The sequence below is a fragment of the Emydura macquarii genome, unplaced genomic scaffold (assembly GCF_026122565.2).
Source record: "Emydura macquarii macquarii isolate MOO-44397 ecotype Brisbane River unplaced genomic scaffold, CSIRO-AGI_Emac_v2 contig_2205, whole genome shotgun sequence".
NCBI lineage: Eukaryota > Metazoa > Chordata > Testudines > Chelidae > Emydura > Emydura macquarii.
The window spans coordinates 18,742,647-18,763,694 of record NW_027132342.1 but is presented as its reverse complement, the minus strand read 5'-3'; the positions used below and the strand labels follow the sequence as shown (position 1 = coordinate 18,763,694).

Genomic DNA, 21,048 nt, shown 5'->3' with positions numbered 1-21,048 from the left:
AATGGAAGGGGTTTTTCCATCAATGTAGTTAATCCGTCTCTGTAAGGGGTGTTAGGTCGACAGAAGAATTCTTCTGTCAATTTAGCTGCAATTCATGGGGGCAGGTAGATCACCCTAACTATGGTGCGTAGGAGCATACATTTATTTATTTACTTATTTTACAGCTCTGAGCAACATAACTAGGTCGATCTAATTTTTAAGCAAGACCAGGGCTTAAGTATGCTCCAGAGGAAAGCAAGGGCATCCACCACTCCCACATTCGATGAAAACTCAAAATCACCACCTTCAGTGAAAACAAGAGTGGGCTCCAAGTGAAAAATTGAATGTAAGGAGGAGTATTTACTGCACAAGTGCATTACTATTAGGATATCTTATGCTAAATTAGATCTATTGGGAATGTAGTGCCCATTATCTCTTGCATCATTTACAGACTTTCTGGTATGGAGTAGAATAGACCCTAATTTTTAAAGCAGACATTCCCCACAGTTAACACTACTAATAGCAGAGATCTTTTGAAAATTAGTACTGTCTGATGGCTGTAGCTAGATTTAAACCACTAGTCATTTCATACAGGCCCCTGAACAAGTATCCACATCAATCTACTCCTTTAATGATAATCTCTGTAGTAAGGCCAAAGCTGTAACTTCCTTTTTTCCTTTAGCGATGGTCCCTTTCAATGAGGAATGGGACACATTGGCATGAGGCAGTGTATGTGAGACACTTGTTTTATTATTACTCATGCTGAACTTCTGCTGTTAGAAAACTTCAGGCTCCAGGACTGTCAGTTCAACACCTTTCAATGCTAAATTCATTTAAAAGAATTTGTCAGTCTTCCACTGCGGACACTATGGTACGGTTACCAAGGGGCAGAGGCTGCAGAGGTAAGATGGCTCTCCTAGTTATAGCACAGTCTATCACCACCTCAATTTATGGTAATTTATTTTAAAAGGAGTGGAAAGCTCTGAAGCAACATGCCTAAACTCCTGAGAGACTGTAAGAAGTGTGACATAATCTCACAACAGAAATCCAGCACAAGACAAAGAGAGGTGTTGGCCCAGCACAAAGGAAGTGGCAGGTAAGAGCTCAGTTCACATGGGAATAAGGGACTAAAGCCATCATTTTAGAGAATTTACAGGATGTTTCACAAACTGAAGATTCTCCAACTATAAAATTAATCCACCCTTTAGAAAACTATGCTTGGCTGAGACAACCTCATACCACTTAAGTACAGCAGCACACAACATAACTTTGCTCACTGATCTGCACAGAAGGCCAACAGGATGCATTATGGACAGTCTTCTCTGAAAGACAAACCTAACGAATATTTCACTGGTTTATGTTATATTGCATAATCTGGAGTGCAAATGGGACTATTCCCATTGCTTGAATATTATGCTGATAACGTAGCATGATTACTGCAAAAGATAATTTTCCATACATGCATTTGTTCTAGAGGATAGCATTAAAGATTACCAGAGTAGACTGCGGTCACCTATTTAAATATCAACTAAGACTGTTGATGAAGTATTTTAGAATTGTTCCTAATGCAGAATGATGGCAGGATCCAAATGAAGCATCATACTTGTCAATTTAGTCAGTTATTGTTTAACTAATGCTTTATAAAAATCCACCTCTTCAAAGAGTAAACATGGTTGTGAAAAACAATAATTCAGAGCTAAGTAATTGGAAATAAATTATAAAACAGGTTAATATATTTACATGCATTCACTTTCTTTAAAATCAATGGTCAAACTAAAAAAGAACCCACCAAAAAAGGCTGTCCAGGTCTGCAGTACAATGTGTAAGCATGCAGCACTTTATACAGGTGGTAATATATTCCTGACATTTTAGAAATTTGGTGCTGGAATATTAATCCATTTGCAGATGTTTGGAAACTTTCAGGGATTATCCTAGTGAATCTTAAGAGTTCCAACTTATAAAACTACTAGTCGTGCTGTTCCGTGGATATAATTGTAAAAGTCCTATGTGCAAAAAAGCCAGAAATGGCTGTGAATTTAAAAATGACAGTAACAGACCACAAATCAGGGACGACCTCACCTTATAGATGTTCAAAACAAAGAGCTCTCAACAATACGTGTCGCTATTTCCATCGCTTCACATTGGCTCTACATTCATAATAGGCTTCAGAGTGACGATCCTAGAATCTTATTCTATAGATATACCTATTACTGGTTAGGAAAAAAGTTAAAGCATGTTCTTAAACACTGAAAACGTGGTCCACTTGCAAGACTAAATCAAGCAGTGCACGTGATGGATAAAGTCCATTCATCTTTGCCAGATTACACTTTGAAAAATTAACTGGCTACTAACTTTGTTTAAAGAAAGTTTGCAACAGTTTGTTTCTCCCCATTGCTCCCTTTTCTTCTTCTTCCTACTAAGAAGTTCTGAGGGGTAGGAATCCCACTGGGGAATGTGAAGATCGAATACTTGTTCAGAATTAAATCCATACTTCATAAGTTTCAGTTGTAACTGATTCTGAGCTTCACATTTAGGGCCTTGTCCTTTCAAAGGCTTTCAAAAACCTTTTATCAACCAGGTGTCTGCCATTATCGGCCTCCTGGCCGAAAGTTTGTCATATAGACACATGCAACACCATCCCTCCACTTCTATGTTATTGGCATTCCCTTGGATAGAAGGGAAGTAAACCATTCCATTTTTTCTTTCACCTACAGATTTGGTTACGATGTCTTGGTTAGGGTTCAAGTTGATTCTTTCATTGTATTGATGGCACCCTTATAAAGGAACTTCCTTCCATGAACATCCTCCCTTTTCCACAATCCCTGGAATGCTCTGTAAACACCTCATCTACCTCTATACATGCCCAGGGTCTTCATTTTTAAAGCTGCTCCATTATGACAATAGGATTGCTAGACGTTTTGGGTTCATGAGACAGATGTACACCATACTCTCAGGTGCTTGGGGAATTACAGGGTGGAGTAGGAAAAAGAGAAAGATGCATAGCATAGTAGTTGCTAGCCATTGTTCCTCTCGGGCTTCAATGCAAATTTGAGTGGTCTGGGCCTGCTGCAAGATACAGGGCTCAGCTGCTCAGAGGTCTACACCTCTCCCCTATTTTGGTGTGGCAGCCAGGAAAATTGATGTAACTTGTTCTAGTGAGATACAAAGAGACCCTTAAAAAGTGAAAGGGGAAGAGGGTGGGCTCCCCACAGTGTACATATCAGGGGAGGACGTAGATAAGGAGCTGTTTGTCAATCACCTGGAGTATTGGACAGGATTTATTTTGTTACTGTTTGTACAGCACAGTCTGTGGTGCTTTTTAGTTTAGTTCAACAAATCTGTTGTATTTTCTTGCGCTCCTACTTTCCATGGATGCCTCTTGTTCAGCACACCCAGTACCTCACAAGATGCTACACTTTGCCAGCTGGATCCAACTGCAGCAATAGTTAAAACCTATTCTGCTGTCTCCCCAATGAGTAAAATAAGCCATTTTAAGTTAGAATCCCCCCTTTCTCCCATCTCATTCAAGTATCAAAACAGAGTCACCATTCACACAAGTCATCAACAGATTGGACTGAAAGACGAGCTGGGAGTGCCATTGACAAATGTGAGTAAGTAACATTACTGCAGTGTGATTACAGAGAGAACAACAACATTAGTACAAAAGAGAGATAAGAAAGCCATATACAGCATTAAGATGACCTTGCACTTTTCATCATGCCCAGCCCCCGTGCAGTTCAGATGGGGTACTTGCAGGCAGGCAGGCAGGGTCACCATCAGTTGTTTGTGTTGGATACCTCACACATCTCACTGTTCTCTCTGAAGACAGATGGTTTCAAGTGTGCTTTTTAGTTTCTTTGTTTTTAGAAGTCTTTAAAGTTGCATCACTCGGAATCAGATAAGTCACTTTAAATAAAGCAAAGCAGTAAATGTGACAATTCATATACAATATACTCCATCTATCGCCATCACACACCACTCTGGGAAAGAAAAACCCTAGTGGTGTGGGATTCTGTTTTCCCACTACAAAGTTCTCCCCCCTCATTGATGCTCAGGAGGAATCAGACTGTTGTTGCTCCATAAAAAGCCAGTTCAGTCCAGACTAGCAAGTGGTAATGCAGGGGCAAAATAGCCCTTGTATAGATTTACTTTAATCATGCTGAATTAGCTGCCTGCCCTACTCCATTATGGAGCGAACATATAATTTAGACAAGCTGTTTTATTCTCACATTAAGCTCATGAAGCTGACCTAGTCAAATCTCCATTACAGAAAAGAACCCCCCAAACTTCTATATGCTCATTAGTTTCTAATTCCTTCACCCAAATCTATCCTAAAACCTTTTGTCTCCCCCATGCCTCTTGCTCCCCAATACAAACACCATCCCCAGACATCTAATTCCAACAGTTCTAACATACTCAATGCTGTGAGTCTGGGGTAAAATACATATGTGACAGTCTACTTTTGTACATCTTACTAAAGCTCTCCATTCTTGCACGTGGAGGAGGCCTCCAACATTACACAAGAACGAATTTTTCTTTTAGCACCATTTACTGTAGGTGCAGTGCTGGGAAGTAATCCATTTTCAAAGAGGGCAAGTCAGGTGCTTGAAGGGGAAAAAAAAACAAAAACAAAAACAAAAAAAAACAGCTGGCATGGAGAGATTACATATGCTGCGACCCAAAGAGATTGTGAGATAAATTCTTCATGTTTAAGAGTGGGTGTATGCTGCTCTCTAGCTTGCTCAATCACTTAGAGGGGTGCAGAAGGAATCCCTCACCAACTCTTTTACAACTGTGAAGATGCATTAGAGTGGTGGTTTGGGTTTGTTTTTTTCCCCTGAAACACAAAGTGCTGGTGATTCCCAAACCAGATGGACCTATGGTTTGATCTTATGAAGCCAAAGTGAATGATTCAAATTTGGGTGTTGCCCTTCTCATCCACTTCTGAATGGAGAGTCACGTGCTGCATAATCAGCAGATCAAGAGAATTCCCCTAACCGTAGTAGAAGAAAGGAGGGAGAGAGTGATGCACTCCCTAAAACCCACTGCTAGAAACTCAAGAAGTGTTACCTCACATTAGTACAGGAGAAGTATGGGGCTCTTTACCCTGCACCTCATCCTATGTTTGTGAGCTAGTCAAAGAAAAATGTTTCTAAACAGTACTTATACCATGTGTTCACTGCATTCTGGTTTACACAAATGCATGTTTCATCTGAATGTTGTTTTCACCTCTGCAGAAGACAGAGAGCTTCCAAGCCTAAGAGGTTTCCTTGTTCCTCCTGAACAGGAGCAGAATTGTCATAAGCCCTGCACAACAGGTGCTGCTCAGCTACATTCCAGTATCTAGGAGCTGGGGAAGTGGGGAGGAACTGATTTCATGATGCTGCCCAGCAGCACCCATTTATATCCCAGATTATAAAACTAAGTTTTAAAAAGAAAGAGAGAAAGAGAGAGAGAAAGAGAGAGAGAAAGGAGGCTTTTGCACTTCAGACAGCAATCTTTTCATTTAAAATGGAGATTAAAACAGAAAGCAAAAGCCTTATCCAACAATCTAGACAGATTCACTTTTATTCCCCTGGATGGATGAATCCATTCTCTTGGATTAATACCACCAACTGCTCTATCTGTGTTAAAACAAAGCTGTAAAGATGGACACAACTTAGATTCTGGCAACACAATGGTCAGGAAAGGACTGACCAAGTTGTGCCATCAGAAGTGGATCTTTGTTATAGATGCACAAGGACAAAGCCTCCACATGTGTTATTTCTGGGAGTCTCTACAGAAGGCAGAGAAGTCCAAGAGCTAAACAAGGAGCCCTAGCAAGAAAAGAGGGTGTGCTTACAAGGGTCCGTATCTGGTCTCATATTTAGAGACAATATTCTTGCATTTCCCCACTTCCTTCCGTAGCTCTGCCACCTCCGTCCTGAGGGCGGTGTTTTCTTTCTCCAAGAAGGCTGCTCGGATTGTGATCTGGTTCTCTTTCAGTCGCCGAGCATCACGGGAGCGCTTCGCTGCCACATTGTTCTTCTTTCGCCTTGTCCAATATTTTTCATCCTACAAGAAAAGAAAGAAAGAAAAAAAAAGAAAAGAAAAAGATGCCAATCTGACAGCTCAGTATTTCATATCCAGTGTCAAACAGCTACCTTCTTACCCTACCACAAGAGCCATCCTAGCCATAAAAGTCACCCTACTTGCTATCTGGCTTCCTCCTGTAGCTCACACAGAAACTTCTTGAGTTGGCTAGGCTTAGACACTAACTGAAGTTTATGCAACACAGTAGTGGAAGATTGTCTCTTCACAAGAGGCCTGTTTAGGACACAACTAAAACTGAGATGAAATTAAACAAAGGGAATATTTCAACTGGACATCAAGAACAATTTCTTAACAGCTTGTGCAACAGTCTCCCAGTGAAAGTGATAAATGTTTAATTGTTTGGGTCATTTAGAACTGGACTAGAAAAAAAACATTGGCAAATAAATACATGACCATGAAGCCTGCATACACTGAAAACTTGCATTAATGAGGAAGGGCAAAGGACGAATGAGCTAGGAGACAACTTAGTTTTTCCATCCTTTTCCGTTTCTACTACCACAAGACATTCCCGTCCAACAATTCACTCTCTATTCCAAGTTAACAAAGCAGTGATTCCTACTCAACTTGAAGGCCTTAGTCTGCCAACCCTCTTCTGAACAACCTTCTCCACTCAAACCTGTAGGTATGGCACACTAGCCTTGCCCCAAATGTACTTCAATATACCAAAAAAGAACCAGCCACCCAACCACCCACCGAGTAAAGCCTTATCAGTCTGATAAGAAGTTTGCTACCTTTTGCTCATCAGGGACGAAAACCTTCTTGGCCTTCTTAATCATGGGCTGTGGTTTCAGGTCCTCTTCAGCAAACTTGTGCTTACGAGGATTGAAGAGCTCACCGCCAGGCACACTGGACAGCACTAAGTCAGCAGGGTCGGGATTAAAGTTCACATCAATCTCAATGCACTCTGGATCAACGGGACTTGGAGTCTCTCTCTCACTCTCTGGGGAGGACTCTAGCAAAAGATAGGAGACATCACAATATGAGATCAGATCAGCGTGATGAAGAAAATTAATCCAGGTACCCATATATGTGCATCTCTGTTCACTGTCCTAGTGTAGGCAACATTTATCACTACTATTTATTAGTGTGATCAGCACTGTATTAAACAGTTCATTCCCTGCAAGAGTTAACATTACAAAGAGATGTTGGATAATGTCCTTGGAAAAAATACAAGCCCTAGATATGCATGCCCAGAATGACAGATACAGGAAGATAAAAATGGCACAAAAATATCAAAGTTTCTCCTTCAGCAAAAATTGTGTGGTCTTGTCCACTTCACTACATATAAGAAATATTTGCTTCAACAGAGGAAATCAGAAATTCAGAGCTCTAGCTCCCTGCCATTTTATGGCTCAGAAATTCCCATAGAAACATGAGCCAGCTTGGAGATTTCTCTCACTCAGTCCACTGAAGATCAGACAAAATTACGTTTTCGAAAGAGAGCATGAAAAATAGAGGTTTGACAAAAACCCACCCACCATGTTCTTCCTTATTTGTTATATGTAAATGGAAGTGTAACAAGAGGGGGCCTGGTGTTGAAGAGATAGATGTGTACTGTGTCGGAAACAGGTTGGTAGCATGACCTTTAAAGATATCTGAGATAAAAATCCTGTTACAGTAACCTTATGTTTACATTGCACCTTTCATACAGATGAACTGCACATTTTAGTGCAACCCAAATAAATTAATCTCTTTTTCCATCAGTGTACACCTGAACAGACTGACCCTGTTCCCTGACTTTACTGCAATATTTTCATAAAGCATACTGGATATGCACTAACTACTAACAGTTTACCTCCATAGACAATCACCAAGGTGTTCAAAGCCTTATCTGAACCTACTATAAGTTCTGCAGACTTGATAACAGGTTCTTTCACAAGAATTCCTGCACTTTAGGTTCTTGCTAGGTTAGAAGCACCAATGAAAAAGGTTAATTTTGTTGGTATTTCAGATTTTCCAATTCCAAATAGAAACAAAACAACACAGAAACAATGTGAAAAATTAAAAAAAAAAAAAAGACATTAAAACCTCAAAAAAAGTTCAGCTTCAGTTGTGGGGAAAAGTTTGGACTGGCTCTTATTTTAGCTTGCCTTCTTCACCCAACTCCAGCATCAACATCCACAAGATATGCAACCAGATATATTGAATATGAAGTGGCAAAGCAGCAGTGGCACCAAGTTATTTTGGGAATAGGAAAAACATCTTCATAAAGATTAGCAGGAATTTACAGATGGATGAAATGCTGTAGGCTAAACACATTTATGCTGTTTAAGCTTCTGCAGCTAATCCCAGCTTGTTACTAGTGTTCCTCTCCAGGTTACGGAGGCCTCTTTACACATCACAACAATATAAACCATCCACATGGCTTCAAAGTATTTCACCTACCTGTGCTGGAGGCAGCTTCAGATGGTTGGAAAACTACAGTGGAAGATGATGAGGGAGGAGAGGCAGCAGATGCACTGGCAGACTCTTTTCCTTCCAGCTCAGCCACAGGCAGGAGTGGGTTCTGATTCAAACCCAGGTGAGCAGGGCTGGAAGGGATTCCATTCTCCAGAAGGAACTCATCCAGATCCATGTACTCCAGGTGGAAAGATTCCCCATCATATGGGATGGTTTTGTCCCAGATAGGAGGCATGAGGGAGGCAGAGACTGCCATAGTGCTGGCAGCTGCTGCTTCATCCTCCTCAAGTTTTTCCTTCTCCTTTTCTTTATCTAAAAAGACACAAACATAAAGGTCACTGTGCAAAATGTGGATTAGAAGATTACAGACTACATTTAAGTAACAGGAAGTCTGATGCAGATTCCATCACAGCAAGGAAATTCAACAGGTTACAACTCTTTGATATGTTCTACCTCAGTTTACTCAGATCAACCTCCATGTATAACCTACACTTAATAGTGTGTCAATCTCCATCTAGTGGCTAGGCCACAGAGATTTACAGGTACACTTACAGTAGATATTTTGTTTCTCCCAGCTTTCCCTGGAAGACAGATGAAGTGGATGTGGAAGGGTAGGGTTACAATGTAAGCTATGAAGACTTTGAAGCAGGGTGGATAAAAATCAATGCTTTTAAAAAAAAAATTAAAAATCAGATTTTTAAAATTTAAATTGGATTTTTTGGATTTTTTTAAAATCAATAAAATACTAAGTTTCTCAATTGTTATTTTTTAAACAGTTACAATTAAATCTCATCACAAACATGCTAAACCTACATTTACAGTCTCATAAAAATGAATTAAAGGCTGGACAGACTAGAGCCAAACTACCAGCTCTTGCTTCTTGAAAGTTCTGGGCTTTCAGTTTCTGTTTCTCAGCCGACTAAAGTCACATGTGCAAAGACAGACACAGGCTGGATAGGACTGTTTGTTCTGTGCTTATGTGGTGTTGGAGCTGGGCAAAGCAAGGCAGAGGTGTTAGTTAAGACACTGTCTTAAAGACTCAAAGGACAGAGGCAGAGTAGAAAGGAACAATGGAGTTGACTGGGAAAAAAAAGGGAAGACATTATTTAGTACACACACAGCTTCCTTCCTATATTCCCCCCACACCTTTGCCACAGAAAAACTATCATGGCTTCTGGGTGTAAGAGGCACCCTATCTGGGAATATTTTGAAGAAATTCCTTCCCTGGGTAAAAAAGGAAAATGTGTCAAGTGTAAGCAGTGCAAGAAGGAGATGCAGAGCCCATCTGCAAGAATGAATCATCATAATGAAAACTGCTTATTGGGAGAAAATGATTTGAATGAAGATGTGGATATGTCTGAAGAACAATGTGGATCAGCTGGTTAGTAGCTTAAATAATTCACTTTGCAATACATCATTCTTCAAGACTCTCTCTATGCCTTTTAACATAAGTGTGATTTAACAAGTAAATTCCCAAGCTGTTTGCTATGTTGGATATTGCAAGAAAAAAAAGTTTAGCTTAGCTAATACTTATGGCTTGTTTAATTAGTTAACTAGGTTTAGAATATATCACCCAAGTATACAGTACAGAAAGCTGCACTGGGCGCCATTTTCTTATTTTATATTACATAATACATGCCCCTTATTTTGGAACATCATGGCCACAGACCATAATGGTGATGCCATAAATCTATTCCCTATTTTACTTCAGCATAACTCAGCTTTCCCAAGGGAACCCCATCCTACACTTGTTTTCTCAAAAAGCAGAAGTGCCAATGAATTCTATGGGGCTTACAAAATTAAGTGCACTCTAAGTGCAGTTAGTCTTAGCTTTTTTGGTAGTTTGGAATCGGATCTGCATCTTTGCTGAAAAAATGTAAATGATTAACAATAATAGAGTGAGAAGAATTGAGAATGATGAATATTCAAAATAATTTTTGAATTTTGTTTCAGGATTCCATTTAAGCATAAGAGACTTTGACTGACTGTCTATCTGCAACAACTTCAGAGTCATCCATTGGTACTTTTAGCAGCAGTCCTGCAACTAAACGTATTTCAGACAAAATATCACAGCAGCAAGCAAAAGATTTCAATCATCCAGTAAAACCCCCGCCATGGATGGGTTTGTAGTAAGGACCAGTGAATACCAACAACACACCAGAGATGAAAAGATTGCTTGGTTCATTTATGCCACAAATTCTCCTTTTCGCATTGTTAACAATAAACACTTCATTGACATGGTTGAGTCCTTACGACCAGGCTACACTCCACCTGGTAGAGCAGACATTGATGGAAGGTTGCTAGGTACAGCCTATGAGAAGGAACTTGAACAGCATGCAAGAAATACTGAGGAGAAATTTGCCAGTTTAAGCCTTGATAGGTGGAGCAATGTTCACAGTGATCCAGGAATATGTGCCTGTGTGACAACAGAAAATGGGGTTGCATATCTTTCAGAACAATAGATACATCGGGAAATGCCCATACAATGAAATATTTAAAAGAAGTGGTAGTGAAAATTGTAATAAACTGTGAACAAAAATTCAATTGTCACGTGCATAGTTCTGTCACAGACAACGCTGCAAACATGGCAAAGATAAGATATTTAGAAGAAGAAACGGAAGGATGCTTTTTAACAACATATGGCTACAGTGCCCACTGAATGTATCTTTTAGCCAAAGACTTAAGTAAGTCTTCTCCAGGAATAAAAGAAAATGTTGGTGAAGTCACAAAGTACTTCCATAACAACCATTTTGCTTCAGCTTCACTGAAGAGAGGAGGAGGATCCAAACTAATTCTCCCTCAAGATGTTTGATGGAATTCTGTGGTTAATTGTTTTGAACTATTTATTAAGAACTAGTCTATTCTCATAAAGCTTTGTGAAGAAAACTTTGATAAAATAGATGGAAGTATCTCATGCAAAGTATCTAACATTGGATTAAAGAGGAATGTAGAAGATATAGGCGTCAGTATACCGAGTATATCCATAGGCTTAAACTTAAGAGAAATTGTTGCTGCATTGTTGATGCTGTCGAAATTTGGAAGGCACTTCAAGAGACACTGAAGAAAGAAATAACTCATCAGAAAGTTAAACTGCAGGCAACAAAGAAGCAAATGGATCAAGCACTAACTCCACCTCATTTGCTTGTGAACATTCTCAACCTCAGATATAAAGGCAGATGCCCAACTTCTGAAGATGCTGTTGCCATGGCATGGGCATCTCAAAATCACTCCTCAGTTATGCCAGTCATAAAATTTCAGAGCTGGAGCGGAACCATTTAAACAGTACATGTTTACTGATGATGTTTTGAACAAAGTCACTCCCCTGAATTGGTGAAAATCATTAGCTAGGCACCTGGAAACAGAGTTCCTTCAGTTGCTAAGCCAACTTTTCACAGTAGCTTCCTATGCAGGGAGAGAGAATATTTTCATCGTTTGGTATTATTCACTCAAAGCTAAGAAATCAACTGGGAGTTGAAAAAGCAGGAAAACTCGTATTTCTGTTTCAGTCTATTAATAAAAATGACAGTGTGAGTGGGGAAGATGAGAGCTAGTTGTAGAAGTTTTAAGGACAGCATCTGTTTAGTGTTGGGATGACTTGTCTGTTAGAGTTAATAAAATTTGAAAATTAAAAAAAAAAAGTTTAAGGACAGCCATCAGCCAGCAACTCAGGAGACTGCTGCAATTGCAAATATTTAAGATTTAGTTTAATAAATGTTTCACGTTACATAAAATATAAGTGACGTGTTTGTGTGTGTGATTTAGTTCTTACCATTCCTGAAGTACTGCTGCTACATCTGCAGTTTGACACAGGTAATGAGCATTATGTACTATTCCCTAAATTAATAAAAATCAAGTTAACTAAAAAATTACACAAAGTATACCCTCCTAGATGTTGTAAAATGCTGTACTGAGTTGTAAATTAACACATTTTAGTGATCAGATTTGCACCATTGTTTGAGAAATATGTGAAAACATATCAGTGGGAAACTTGATACAAATCAATGATTTTCTCTTGATGATTTAAATCGCCTTGATTTAAATCAATCCACCCTGCTTCGAACGTAGCAAGAGAATTTATCCTGAAGTTGGGAGAGAAGTGCAAAGAGGGAAAGATTAGGTACAAGCAAGGAAGAAAAAAAATGGGATTTTCATATTCGATTTGGAAATAAAACAAAGTCCATCTACACTGTATGCTAACTGTAATAGTTCAGCTAAGCATTTATAAAAGCATTTGTGTCCTGAATCAATTCAGTGTTCCCAGATAGTTCTCCGTCCAGCTATTGTTGGACCAGTTAGTCATAGGTCAGGGTACCTATTTGAAAGCTCCCCAGAAGGGGTGATTGTAGGAGAACATCTTAGAATTTTCTCCAGAGACTGATGCAATTTTCTGTATAAACTATATCATAGATCACACACAGGAGAAGCACAATTGTCTCTATACTAAGCAAAGCATATTTCTGACTGAATTCCTCAAAGTGTAGTCAACTGGATGTAGAAGCTCGTAGATAAACTGAGCAGAATCTCAGCAAAGAATGAGGCCCATAAGAATTGGAAGATGCCTTTAAATGACGACACTGCTTTGTTCATGACACCCATACCTCACTTATGCCCAGTTCAGGTGTCTATTTCTGAGTAACATTTTGGGGGCAGACATACATCCACACACTGGTGAAAACGTAACAGTGAACGCTCAAGATGAGGAGCAATGGCAGTAGAGCAAAGAGATCTTTTCAGTTTTTGTGAGGAGCTCGCTGCCATACAAGAGTACCTGGATGACAGCTCCTCTCACTTTAGGCAATACAGTGAAGATGGCTCTGTGGAAGCCAGCACCCCAGACAATTATTGCTTGATGGGATGTTCCTTTGAGGTTTGGAGTCCACACTACAGATTACTGGGTGGGAAGTGTATAGAGCAGTACAAATTCATGCAGCAAGTGTGATCAAAGTGTAAAAGTATACTTGCAAGAACTCTCAGCAATTGTAAACTAGATTTCCTCATGCTGTAATGTGGAAATAGACAGCAGCATCATTCTGATCCTGAATCAAAAAACCCATACACCAGACTGACATACTCCAGAGAGATATAAATCCTGTTGGATAAGAGGTAGGTTCTTCAGTGTTCACATAGGCCAGACTGGTAAAAAGCACAATGCACAAACCTGAAAACACTGGACTGTTCCAAAACGGATGGAACAAATACAGTTAACCCTACTAAACAGACAATGATAGCCTTTTAGCCCCGCTGTGATTTTGGAAGATCCTGCCTACCAATCCTTTGAAAACCCTATCCTGATTACTCTAGCAGACATTACTTCAAACTACAGATACTTCCTTAGCAGGAACAGAATCAAGGTGGAATATGCCTTCTGAAAGCTCAAGGCAAAAACGAGGTTACTCTGTGTAACAGTGCTGTCCCTTTTCAGCAATATCTTCCCGATTTTAAATCAACTTGCACAAAGAGGAAAGGACAGAGAAGGCAGCCCTGGGAGGAATGCTGGGTCCTTCCCCACCTGGGGTTTGGAGGCTGAGGGTGGATTTTGCAGTGAGCTCCCCCCTGCACTCATCCAAGAGTGGAAGCTCCTGTCCGGCAGGGCTAGGGCTGGGCCTGGCTCCGCACTCTGGTCATTGTGACCTGGCACACGAGAAAGCAGCACTGCTCAGGTTTAGCCCAGCTGCCCCTCTATCATCACAGCAAACGGGCAGGTGGGCCAAATTTAAGCAAGCAGTTCTACTGCAGGTACCGGTGCCCATGCCAGGAGCATGCCAGGGTCCCGCTGCTGCGAGAACAGGAGGAGGAAGAGAGGGAGAGTTTTTTATTTATGTCATTTTTCATTTTATTTTGCATTTGCAAAAAGCCAGGAGGCTCCAGCCAGATTCAGTGCCCGGGCGCTCAGACAACTGGGCATCAAGACCATGTCCGTGTGTCCAAAGAAGGGGAAGATCTCGGACGGTATCAAACACCCCCCCACTAAGTCCAGCCGCTCCCGCCCAGGCCCCTGGCTTTGAGTCCCCACCTCGCCCTGACACCAGCCCAAGCCCAGGCCGGGCCCTAAACGCCGCCGGGCCCTGGCCCCTGGAGCCGGCGCTAGGAGGAGCAGCACCGACCAGGCACTCGCAAGTGGTGGTGGTGGAGGAGGCGGCAGGCCCAGTCCAGCCCAGCCCTCTCCCCCCCGACTCAGTCCGGCCACCGGAGGGGGGAAGCTCACTCGCCCCGCCCCGCCCCGCGCGCTCCCGCCCTCACCGAGGCGCGCGTCCCGCGGCGGATTCTCCATCAGCTTCTTCAGCACCAGTGGGAAGGCCCCCGCCAGGCCCCGCTCCGGCTGCGCGGAGGCAACCGCCCCCGCGCTCCCCGCTGCTGCCTCCTGGCGCGCGGCGCGGCCGGGCATGCTCCCCGCCGTCAGACGAGCGGCGGCAACGGCCGAGCCGAGAGACCCCCGCAGCGGCAGGCTATAGAGCTGCGACAGCTCCCGGAAAGACGGCGCAGGCGCAAGCAGCTGACACTCGAGCCCGCGCGCGAGCCACCACGCCCCTCGTTTATTTATTCATGAGCGGGAGCCTCCCTTGGTCTCCCTCCTCCCCCAGCCGCCCTCTGCGATTGGCTGTGTCGCCTCGAGGGGCGCGGTCCCATTGGCCACAGGCGGACACATTTAGTCGGCGCGGGCCATGCAATGCAAGGAAGGGGTGTGACTCATTAGCATATTAGTCCCGCCCATTCCGCGCCCCAAAGCATTCGAGTCACCGCAGCCGCTGTTTCTTCCAAAGAGCGCGGAGAGGGGGGATGAGAGCGGATGCGTGCCCGCGCCCTATTGCCGCGCCGAGCGCAGGGGAGCGCGCGAGCTTGTCAATCACTGGAAGGGAGTAGCCAATGGGGTCGGGGCTGGCAAGCCCCTGGTTCTGCAGCTGTGGTCGGGAAGGGAGTCGCGAGCTATTAGCCGCCCTGCCTGCTCCGCTTAGGAAGGAGAGGGGGCGGGGCTGCGCGGGGCGCTCTAGTCCCCCCCTCGTCGCGCGCAGCGGGTGCCCCGCCCTCGGTTTCCCTCCCCTACGAGGCAGCTTCACCTCATCTGACCCGACCTCATCAGCTCGTCCTCTCAGTGCAGCGGGGCGGGGCTGGCAGGGGTGGAGCTGCAGCGGCTCCGCTCCCGGGCTAGGGGCCAGCGCCTGTCTTGCCCCAAACGCAGAGGAGGTTGGTGGCTGGATTTGGGAGAGATCCCAGGTCCGGCTGCCAGCGCACGGCCACGCGGAGGATTTGCCTGACTCGTGTCCCCGCTGGGCGGTGTGGACATTATAAGCTGCTCCAGGCTGCGACCTGCACCTGTGTTTACTCTGGTTTCAGTCAAACAGCCTCTGGCCACACTAGGGGTCGCGCTACTTCAGCTCCATTCAGCGCTGGCCCCAGCTGGCTGTTAGTGGGTCACCTTACCAGTATAGACAAGGCCTCTTGGGATCAGAGAATCTCAGGCTCTTCTTGTCCGTGGATCAATCTGTGGTCCCCAGGGAGCAGGCTGATCACACTATACTGGCTCTCCTTGGGTTCAGCTGCTAGATGTCAGTAAAAGAAGCTGGAAATGCATTAATTTCTTTAATATGAATACCCTCTTGAGGCAATTGCTGTGGTTGCCACGTTGATGCTATGTGGTCAGAAATGTAAAAAAGAGCTGTTCTTGCACAACTGGGAATCAAAGAGGAGGTGTCCATATTGTGAGATTGTTTAAGAACCCCAGCCTAGTCTCTTTCCTTTTGCCTTCCCCATGTCTGCTTCTCTCCTGCAGTGGTATAATTTTGTGTTTCTGTTTTCTTATCTTTATTATGTTAGTGCTGAGAGGCCAACCGAGAACCCAGCCCTATTGTTGTAGGCTCAGTACAAACATAGAAGATATCCGTCTGTTGCCAAAAAGATCATGTCATCACAGTGAATAAATGTGAAATCATACTCAGTCCTCTTTCTCCCTCATGGATCTGAAGAAGTGATGTGTATGATCATTCTCCTCGTGCAAAAGTCATCTAACATTTGTGCCTGACCAGCACCTGCTCTATTTCTTGGGATACATTTTCAAAAGAACACAAACACCTGCAATCAGGGTCAGAGTTTCAAGAGAGCTCAGCATGCTGGAAGCTGAGCTCTTGAAGTCTGGCTGCCAGAATCACAATAGGACCCGCTGGATGCGGAGTTCTTTTGCATCTGGGGAGACCAAAAACTAACACAACCTCCAGATGGGATACTAGTGTTATTGCCCAGGTCAGCGAGCATAGCATTTAGGAGGATACATGAAAACCATAATTATATGTTCCTCAATGCCCTTATTTGGCTCCAGAGATCACCTACCCCACATGACATGGATTTGATTTCTCCCTGTCCTGCATTATGACAATAGCAGCTACATGTCCTATTGTTATGTTAAACCCCTAGGAGAAAGGAGGAGGTTTGAAATTATTTCCAGCCTTCAAAAAAAACTAGACCCAATACAACTATACTGGTGAAGTTGTTGAGAAATATTCAGAGTTACAATCTGCTATGGCAGGTGTGATTGGGGTGATCTAAGAGTTCTCTTGTTTTTATTATTCTATCTTCTCTTTAGCAATTCAGCACCTCTGTTCCTGCTAACGTTCTGAATGTTTCATGTTTCACTCACATACATACACAACATTTGCCACCTAAATGCATAAGTGAAGGGACTACATTCTGCAATCTTCCATTTTAAAAAGAACAACAAAAAAAACCCATAGATCTCTACCCAGCCAGGTATTAAAGGAACATCTTCAGTAGCTCAATTAGCAGAGTTAATAAACTAATAGACAAGAGTGATATACACTTCAAACGTATGATTCTCTGAACCACAACACTGTTTTTTACTTGTCTGTAAAAGCGCCACACACCCCTACAGTGATGTATGAATAACCAATATGTTCCAATCACTGGAGGATAGTGTGGCACATGTCCAAGGCAGTCCATCCCATATCTAAAGCAGCCACTTTCACAATTCAGCTGGAGAATTGCACTCCTCTGGCACCAGTGCAATTATCTACCACAAAGGTGAAGCTCATTTATTCATTTTCATGGGTCAGCCCAGGACCACAGAACTCACTTCCACAGAATCTAAGAACTACTTCAGACTTCATCACTTTTCATCCCAGTTGCAAGGCACACTTTCTTTGATCTGACCTTCACTAATAAAAACTCATAGTACATCAAAACACAAACAGTTCCCACCCACTCCCCAAGAAGAGAAATGGAGAAGAGAGAACACATGACAGTCATTAGTCATGTTACTCAGTGCATCACTTGAAGATACTGGGATACCATGATGGGCAAGTTGAAAAAAATTAAAAAGAATAGAACTGATACTATATATAGATAATGAACTGATATATGCCCTCTACAGATTCCAAATGGTAAGTAATTACTGAACACTTGCACACATCCAATCTCCCCTAGCTCAGCCAGTAGAAGAAAGAAATACACAGATACAGATTTAATATGGTCTATTCAGCAAGGGGCAATGAAATGCATGCACCAGACTACTCAAGATAAATCTTCCATATGCAGACCACAATGCTGTGTGGGGGGCAACTGGACTGTCAGTGAAGTTTCCACCATGTGCTAACTTCCTCCAGCTAAGAAGAGAACTCAGCCTGGGGAGACTGAAAGGAGCAGGAATCTCTTGGGAAATGAGGAAAAGACTTAGAGGAAGGTCCCTGAGTGCTTGTCATGGGGTTATAGTCCTCATATCTGCTTCCCACCATTTTGTTCAAGGTTGCAGTTCCCCTGGCAAGGCTGGTTTTATGATCTGTGAGGAATCTACACTTCAGTACTGAGGCTGTGAATTGGACCAAAAGTATCTTCCTCACCTCTAGGTCCCAAAAGTGGAATCTGGTCTGGTGGAGAATTTCCATGCTCTTCCAGTCCTGCCAGCTAGGATGATCAAGCCTCTTCACCAAATGTAAATATTCCAAGGTCCCCAAAAGTGCAGGCCCCCAAGCAGTCACTTGCAGTGCTTGTGCCTCGGCTGACCCTGTTCCCTGGCTCACTCCCAGATGAGCTTAGAAAATGATGAACATTAGGATTAGCTTTATACAGAGTCATAGGCATGTGGCTTTGCACAGAGAGTGCTTAATTTACACAAAGATGACCATTTCCATAGGCCTTTGCATAGAGATAGGAGTTTGCAGGGAGCTTCTTGTGGGATCCTTCACACTGCATTCTGGATAGGTGTCAAATGTCTGGCTCTGCCTCAGACAATGATGTGAGAGGCTGGTTTGGGAATGTTTCCTTGGTCTTTTCCTGTGATTAGATACTCAGTCAAGTCACCAGTAGAATAAAATGGATGGATGCAGTAGATCACTGGACACTGCAACCTCAGCTGCACCGTCCTGATTTGGATTTTGCAAATGAAGTTGTCAGTTTCTCTTTACCTCTGGTACTAAGAATTGGGGCATGTGAGATGGGAATCCAGTGGACTTGGCTTTTACACTGGGAAGTTTGTGATGGGGAATTCAGCTCCAAAGGTGGTGAAGGGGAAGCACAGCTCTGATGTGGTGGGAGGATGCATAATAAGGAGCCTAGCGTGAGGTAGGGGTGTGCAATCAGCACCACTAGGAGGTCTGCAGGACAGCACAGTTTGTATAAAAGGAGGACCTCAGCTCTGATGGGGAAGGGTGGATGTAATGACATACCTTATCCTTGAAAAAGGGTTGGGAAGGCTGGCTGTGGCAGAGAGGTGTATGTAATAAGGAACTAAGAACTAAAGGAGATTTAGGTAACAGGTGGGGAGGTCCCCAGGCAAAGGGAGGGAGTTTTCATGGCACCATATCCCCATGCAGCCAAAGAAAGTCACATCCAAGTAAGACTAAATGGTTCCCTCCAATAATCATAGAATTTCCTCTCTAGCCCTACAAATTCTTCCCAGTTCTCTTAGCTTGGATGGATTCCAACCAGTTGCCTCACTCCTCCGAGTCTGAATACCAAGGATCTAAGGAACCTAGCTTAATCCCACCTTGCCTAGAGCAACATCTAGGCCACTTCTACTAGTCATTCTGCTTTCCTATTTCTGCCACAATTGCACCCTCCCCTCCCAGTCAGCTTTTCACCATGGCACTAGAGAGCTCAGAAACACATCCCGGACTAGCTATCCAGCTCCATATTGTATAAACAAGCTGGTTATTTACAAGGTCCCAGCAAGGGAGGGAGCCAATTCATAGGCAACAGAGGGTTTGTGCTATAAGGATCTGACAAAATGAATCCCTTCAGAGCAGCGGGGACCCCTTCATTAATCCCTTTGTCATCATGCGTCTTCCTAATGCCACGGGTACTCTTGTGTCTTATTAAATCTTCATCTGTGTTTATTCTATGCCATAAGCCACTTACTATCAGTGCCCCCCAATCCCCCTATATCCTATTAGCCTCTCTCTTAGCTAAGAGGTTCTCTCATGAATGCCTTTTCTGGTGCACCGCTCCTGTGTCCTGTTAGCCCTTTGCTGCCACAGAACCATATTCGTGTCCTGGCAGCCGTTTCCGGCTGAACATTTAGTTCAGTGAACATCAGTCTCTGTGAGGAAAAGAGGCACATGTCCAAACATGACTGAGGTGTGCCAGGGCATTTGCACGTGGACTCACAGAGCGCTGCTCAGCCACGAAAGAGTAAAAACCACCAAAAAGCAGCCTGGAACATGTCACATCCCCTCTGCAAATGGAAAGGTCCCTGGGTTTAGCGATTCCCCCGGTCCTTGGGGTGTATCAAGCAAGGGTGGCTTGATCACAGACCTAGTGGGTTTTTTGCATCTCTGATTTGCCTGGTGCTAGGAAAACAGCAAGAGGGAAGTAAAGAAAGGAAGAGGTGCCCTGTAGACAGGTGGGACACTCGTCTTGCTCCTTGCCCAGCTTTGCCTTGGTAACCCTCTGCAGCATAAGACACAAGGTTTGTCCCACAAACGCGCAGCTCCACGGGGTGACTGCCCGCCCCCCGGGGGGGGGCCCTGCGCGGAGCGGGCGGGGGGCAGCAACACCTGGCGGCTCGGCCGCTCTTGTGAATCAGGACAAACACGGCAGAGGATCGGTCGGTGCCTGAGATGCTGGGAATTAATGGTGCCTATTTCGGCGCAAGAGCTCTGCGGGCCAGCTCTGCCCTCCGTGCGCGCAAAGCCCGCCAGGCTCGCTCGCCGCGGGGCAGAGCCGCAAACGGCCGTTCCCGGGGCTGGCGATCGGTCTTTCCGGACTCCCCCTCCCCGCGTCCCGCTCGCCCGCTCCACTCGCAACCCAGAGGCGCGGCCGCCCCGGGGGGAGCGCAGCCGGGCAGCTAAGCGCCGCTGGGAGCAGGGCAGGAGCAGGGCAGGGATCGGACCCCTCCTACCTGCCCGCGTGTCGGCCCAGGGTAAGGAGTACTCCAGCAGCGACTTCAGCACTTCGGGGAAGTCCAGGGCAGCCGGGCCGCCGAGGTTGTCGCAGCTGGACATGCCTTGTCGTGGAGAGGCCCGTTGGGTGCAGGCAGCGAGCACAGACCTGGCTCTAATGGGAGTCACGAGAGAGGCGGCGGCCGTGCCCCGAGCGGGATTTGATGGGCTGGGCAGAGGAGAGCGAGCGAGA

The 21,048-nt window shown here is 44.1% G+C and overlaps 1 protein-coding gene across 4 annotated transcripts; it reads right to left on the bottom strand.

Moving 5' to 3' along the window:
* Nucleotides 1-3,475: 3,475 nt before the first annotated feature.
* Nucleotides 3,476-20,925, bottom strand: TEF (TEF transcription factor, PAR bZIP family member). 4 transcript variants are annotated; one of them, XM_067559576.1, is made up of 5 exons: nt 20,816-20,925; nt 8,458-8,784; nt 6,804-7,024; nt 5,822-6,033; nt 3,476-3,885 (listed from the first exon to the last, which is right to left on the bottom strand). In XM_067559576.1, exons 1-5 carry the CDS (start codon nt 20,916-20,918, stop codon nt 3,864-3,866), a joined length of 885 nt encoding a protein of 294 aa, XP_067415677.1. In that variant the 5' UTR covers nt 20,919-20,925; the 3' UTR covers nt 3,476-3,863. The 4 variants fall into 4 exon arrangements, with proteins under 4 accessions (XP_067415677.1, XP_067415675.1, XP_067415678.1 ...); XM_067559574.1 differs by lacking the exon at nt 20,816-20,925 and adding an exon at nt 14,713-15,405; XM_067559577.1 differs by lacking the exon at nt 3,476-3,885 and having other exon boundaries at nt 5,532-6,033.
* Nucleotides 20,926-21,048: the final 123 nt, after the last annotated feature.

What these genes read in the sequence shown, in the direction of transcription:
- TEF (XM_067559574.1), bottom strand. Translation starts at nt 14,857, where the DNA reads ATGCCCGGCCGCGCCGCGCGCCAGGAGGCAGCAGCGGGGAGCGCGGGG. An exon ending in TCGTCCCTGATGAGCAAAAG is followed by an intron (nt 6,034 to 6,803) that starts GTAGCAAACTTC and finishes CTTTTCTTGTAG; the next exon opens with GATGAAAAATATTGGACAAG. An exon ending in GAGACCAGATACGGACCCTT is followed by an intron (nt 3,886 to 5,821) that starts GTAAGCACACCC and finishes CTTTATTTAAAG; the next exon opens with TGACTTATCTGATTCCGAGT.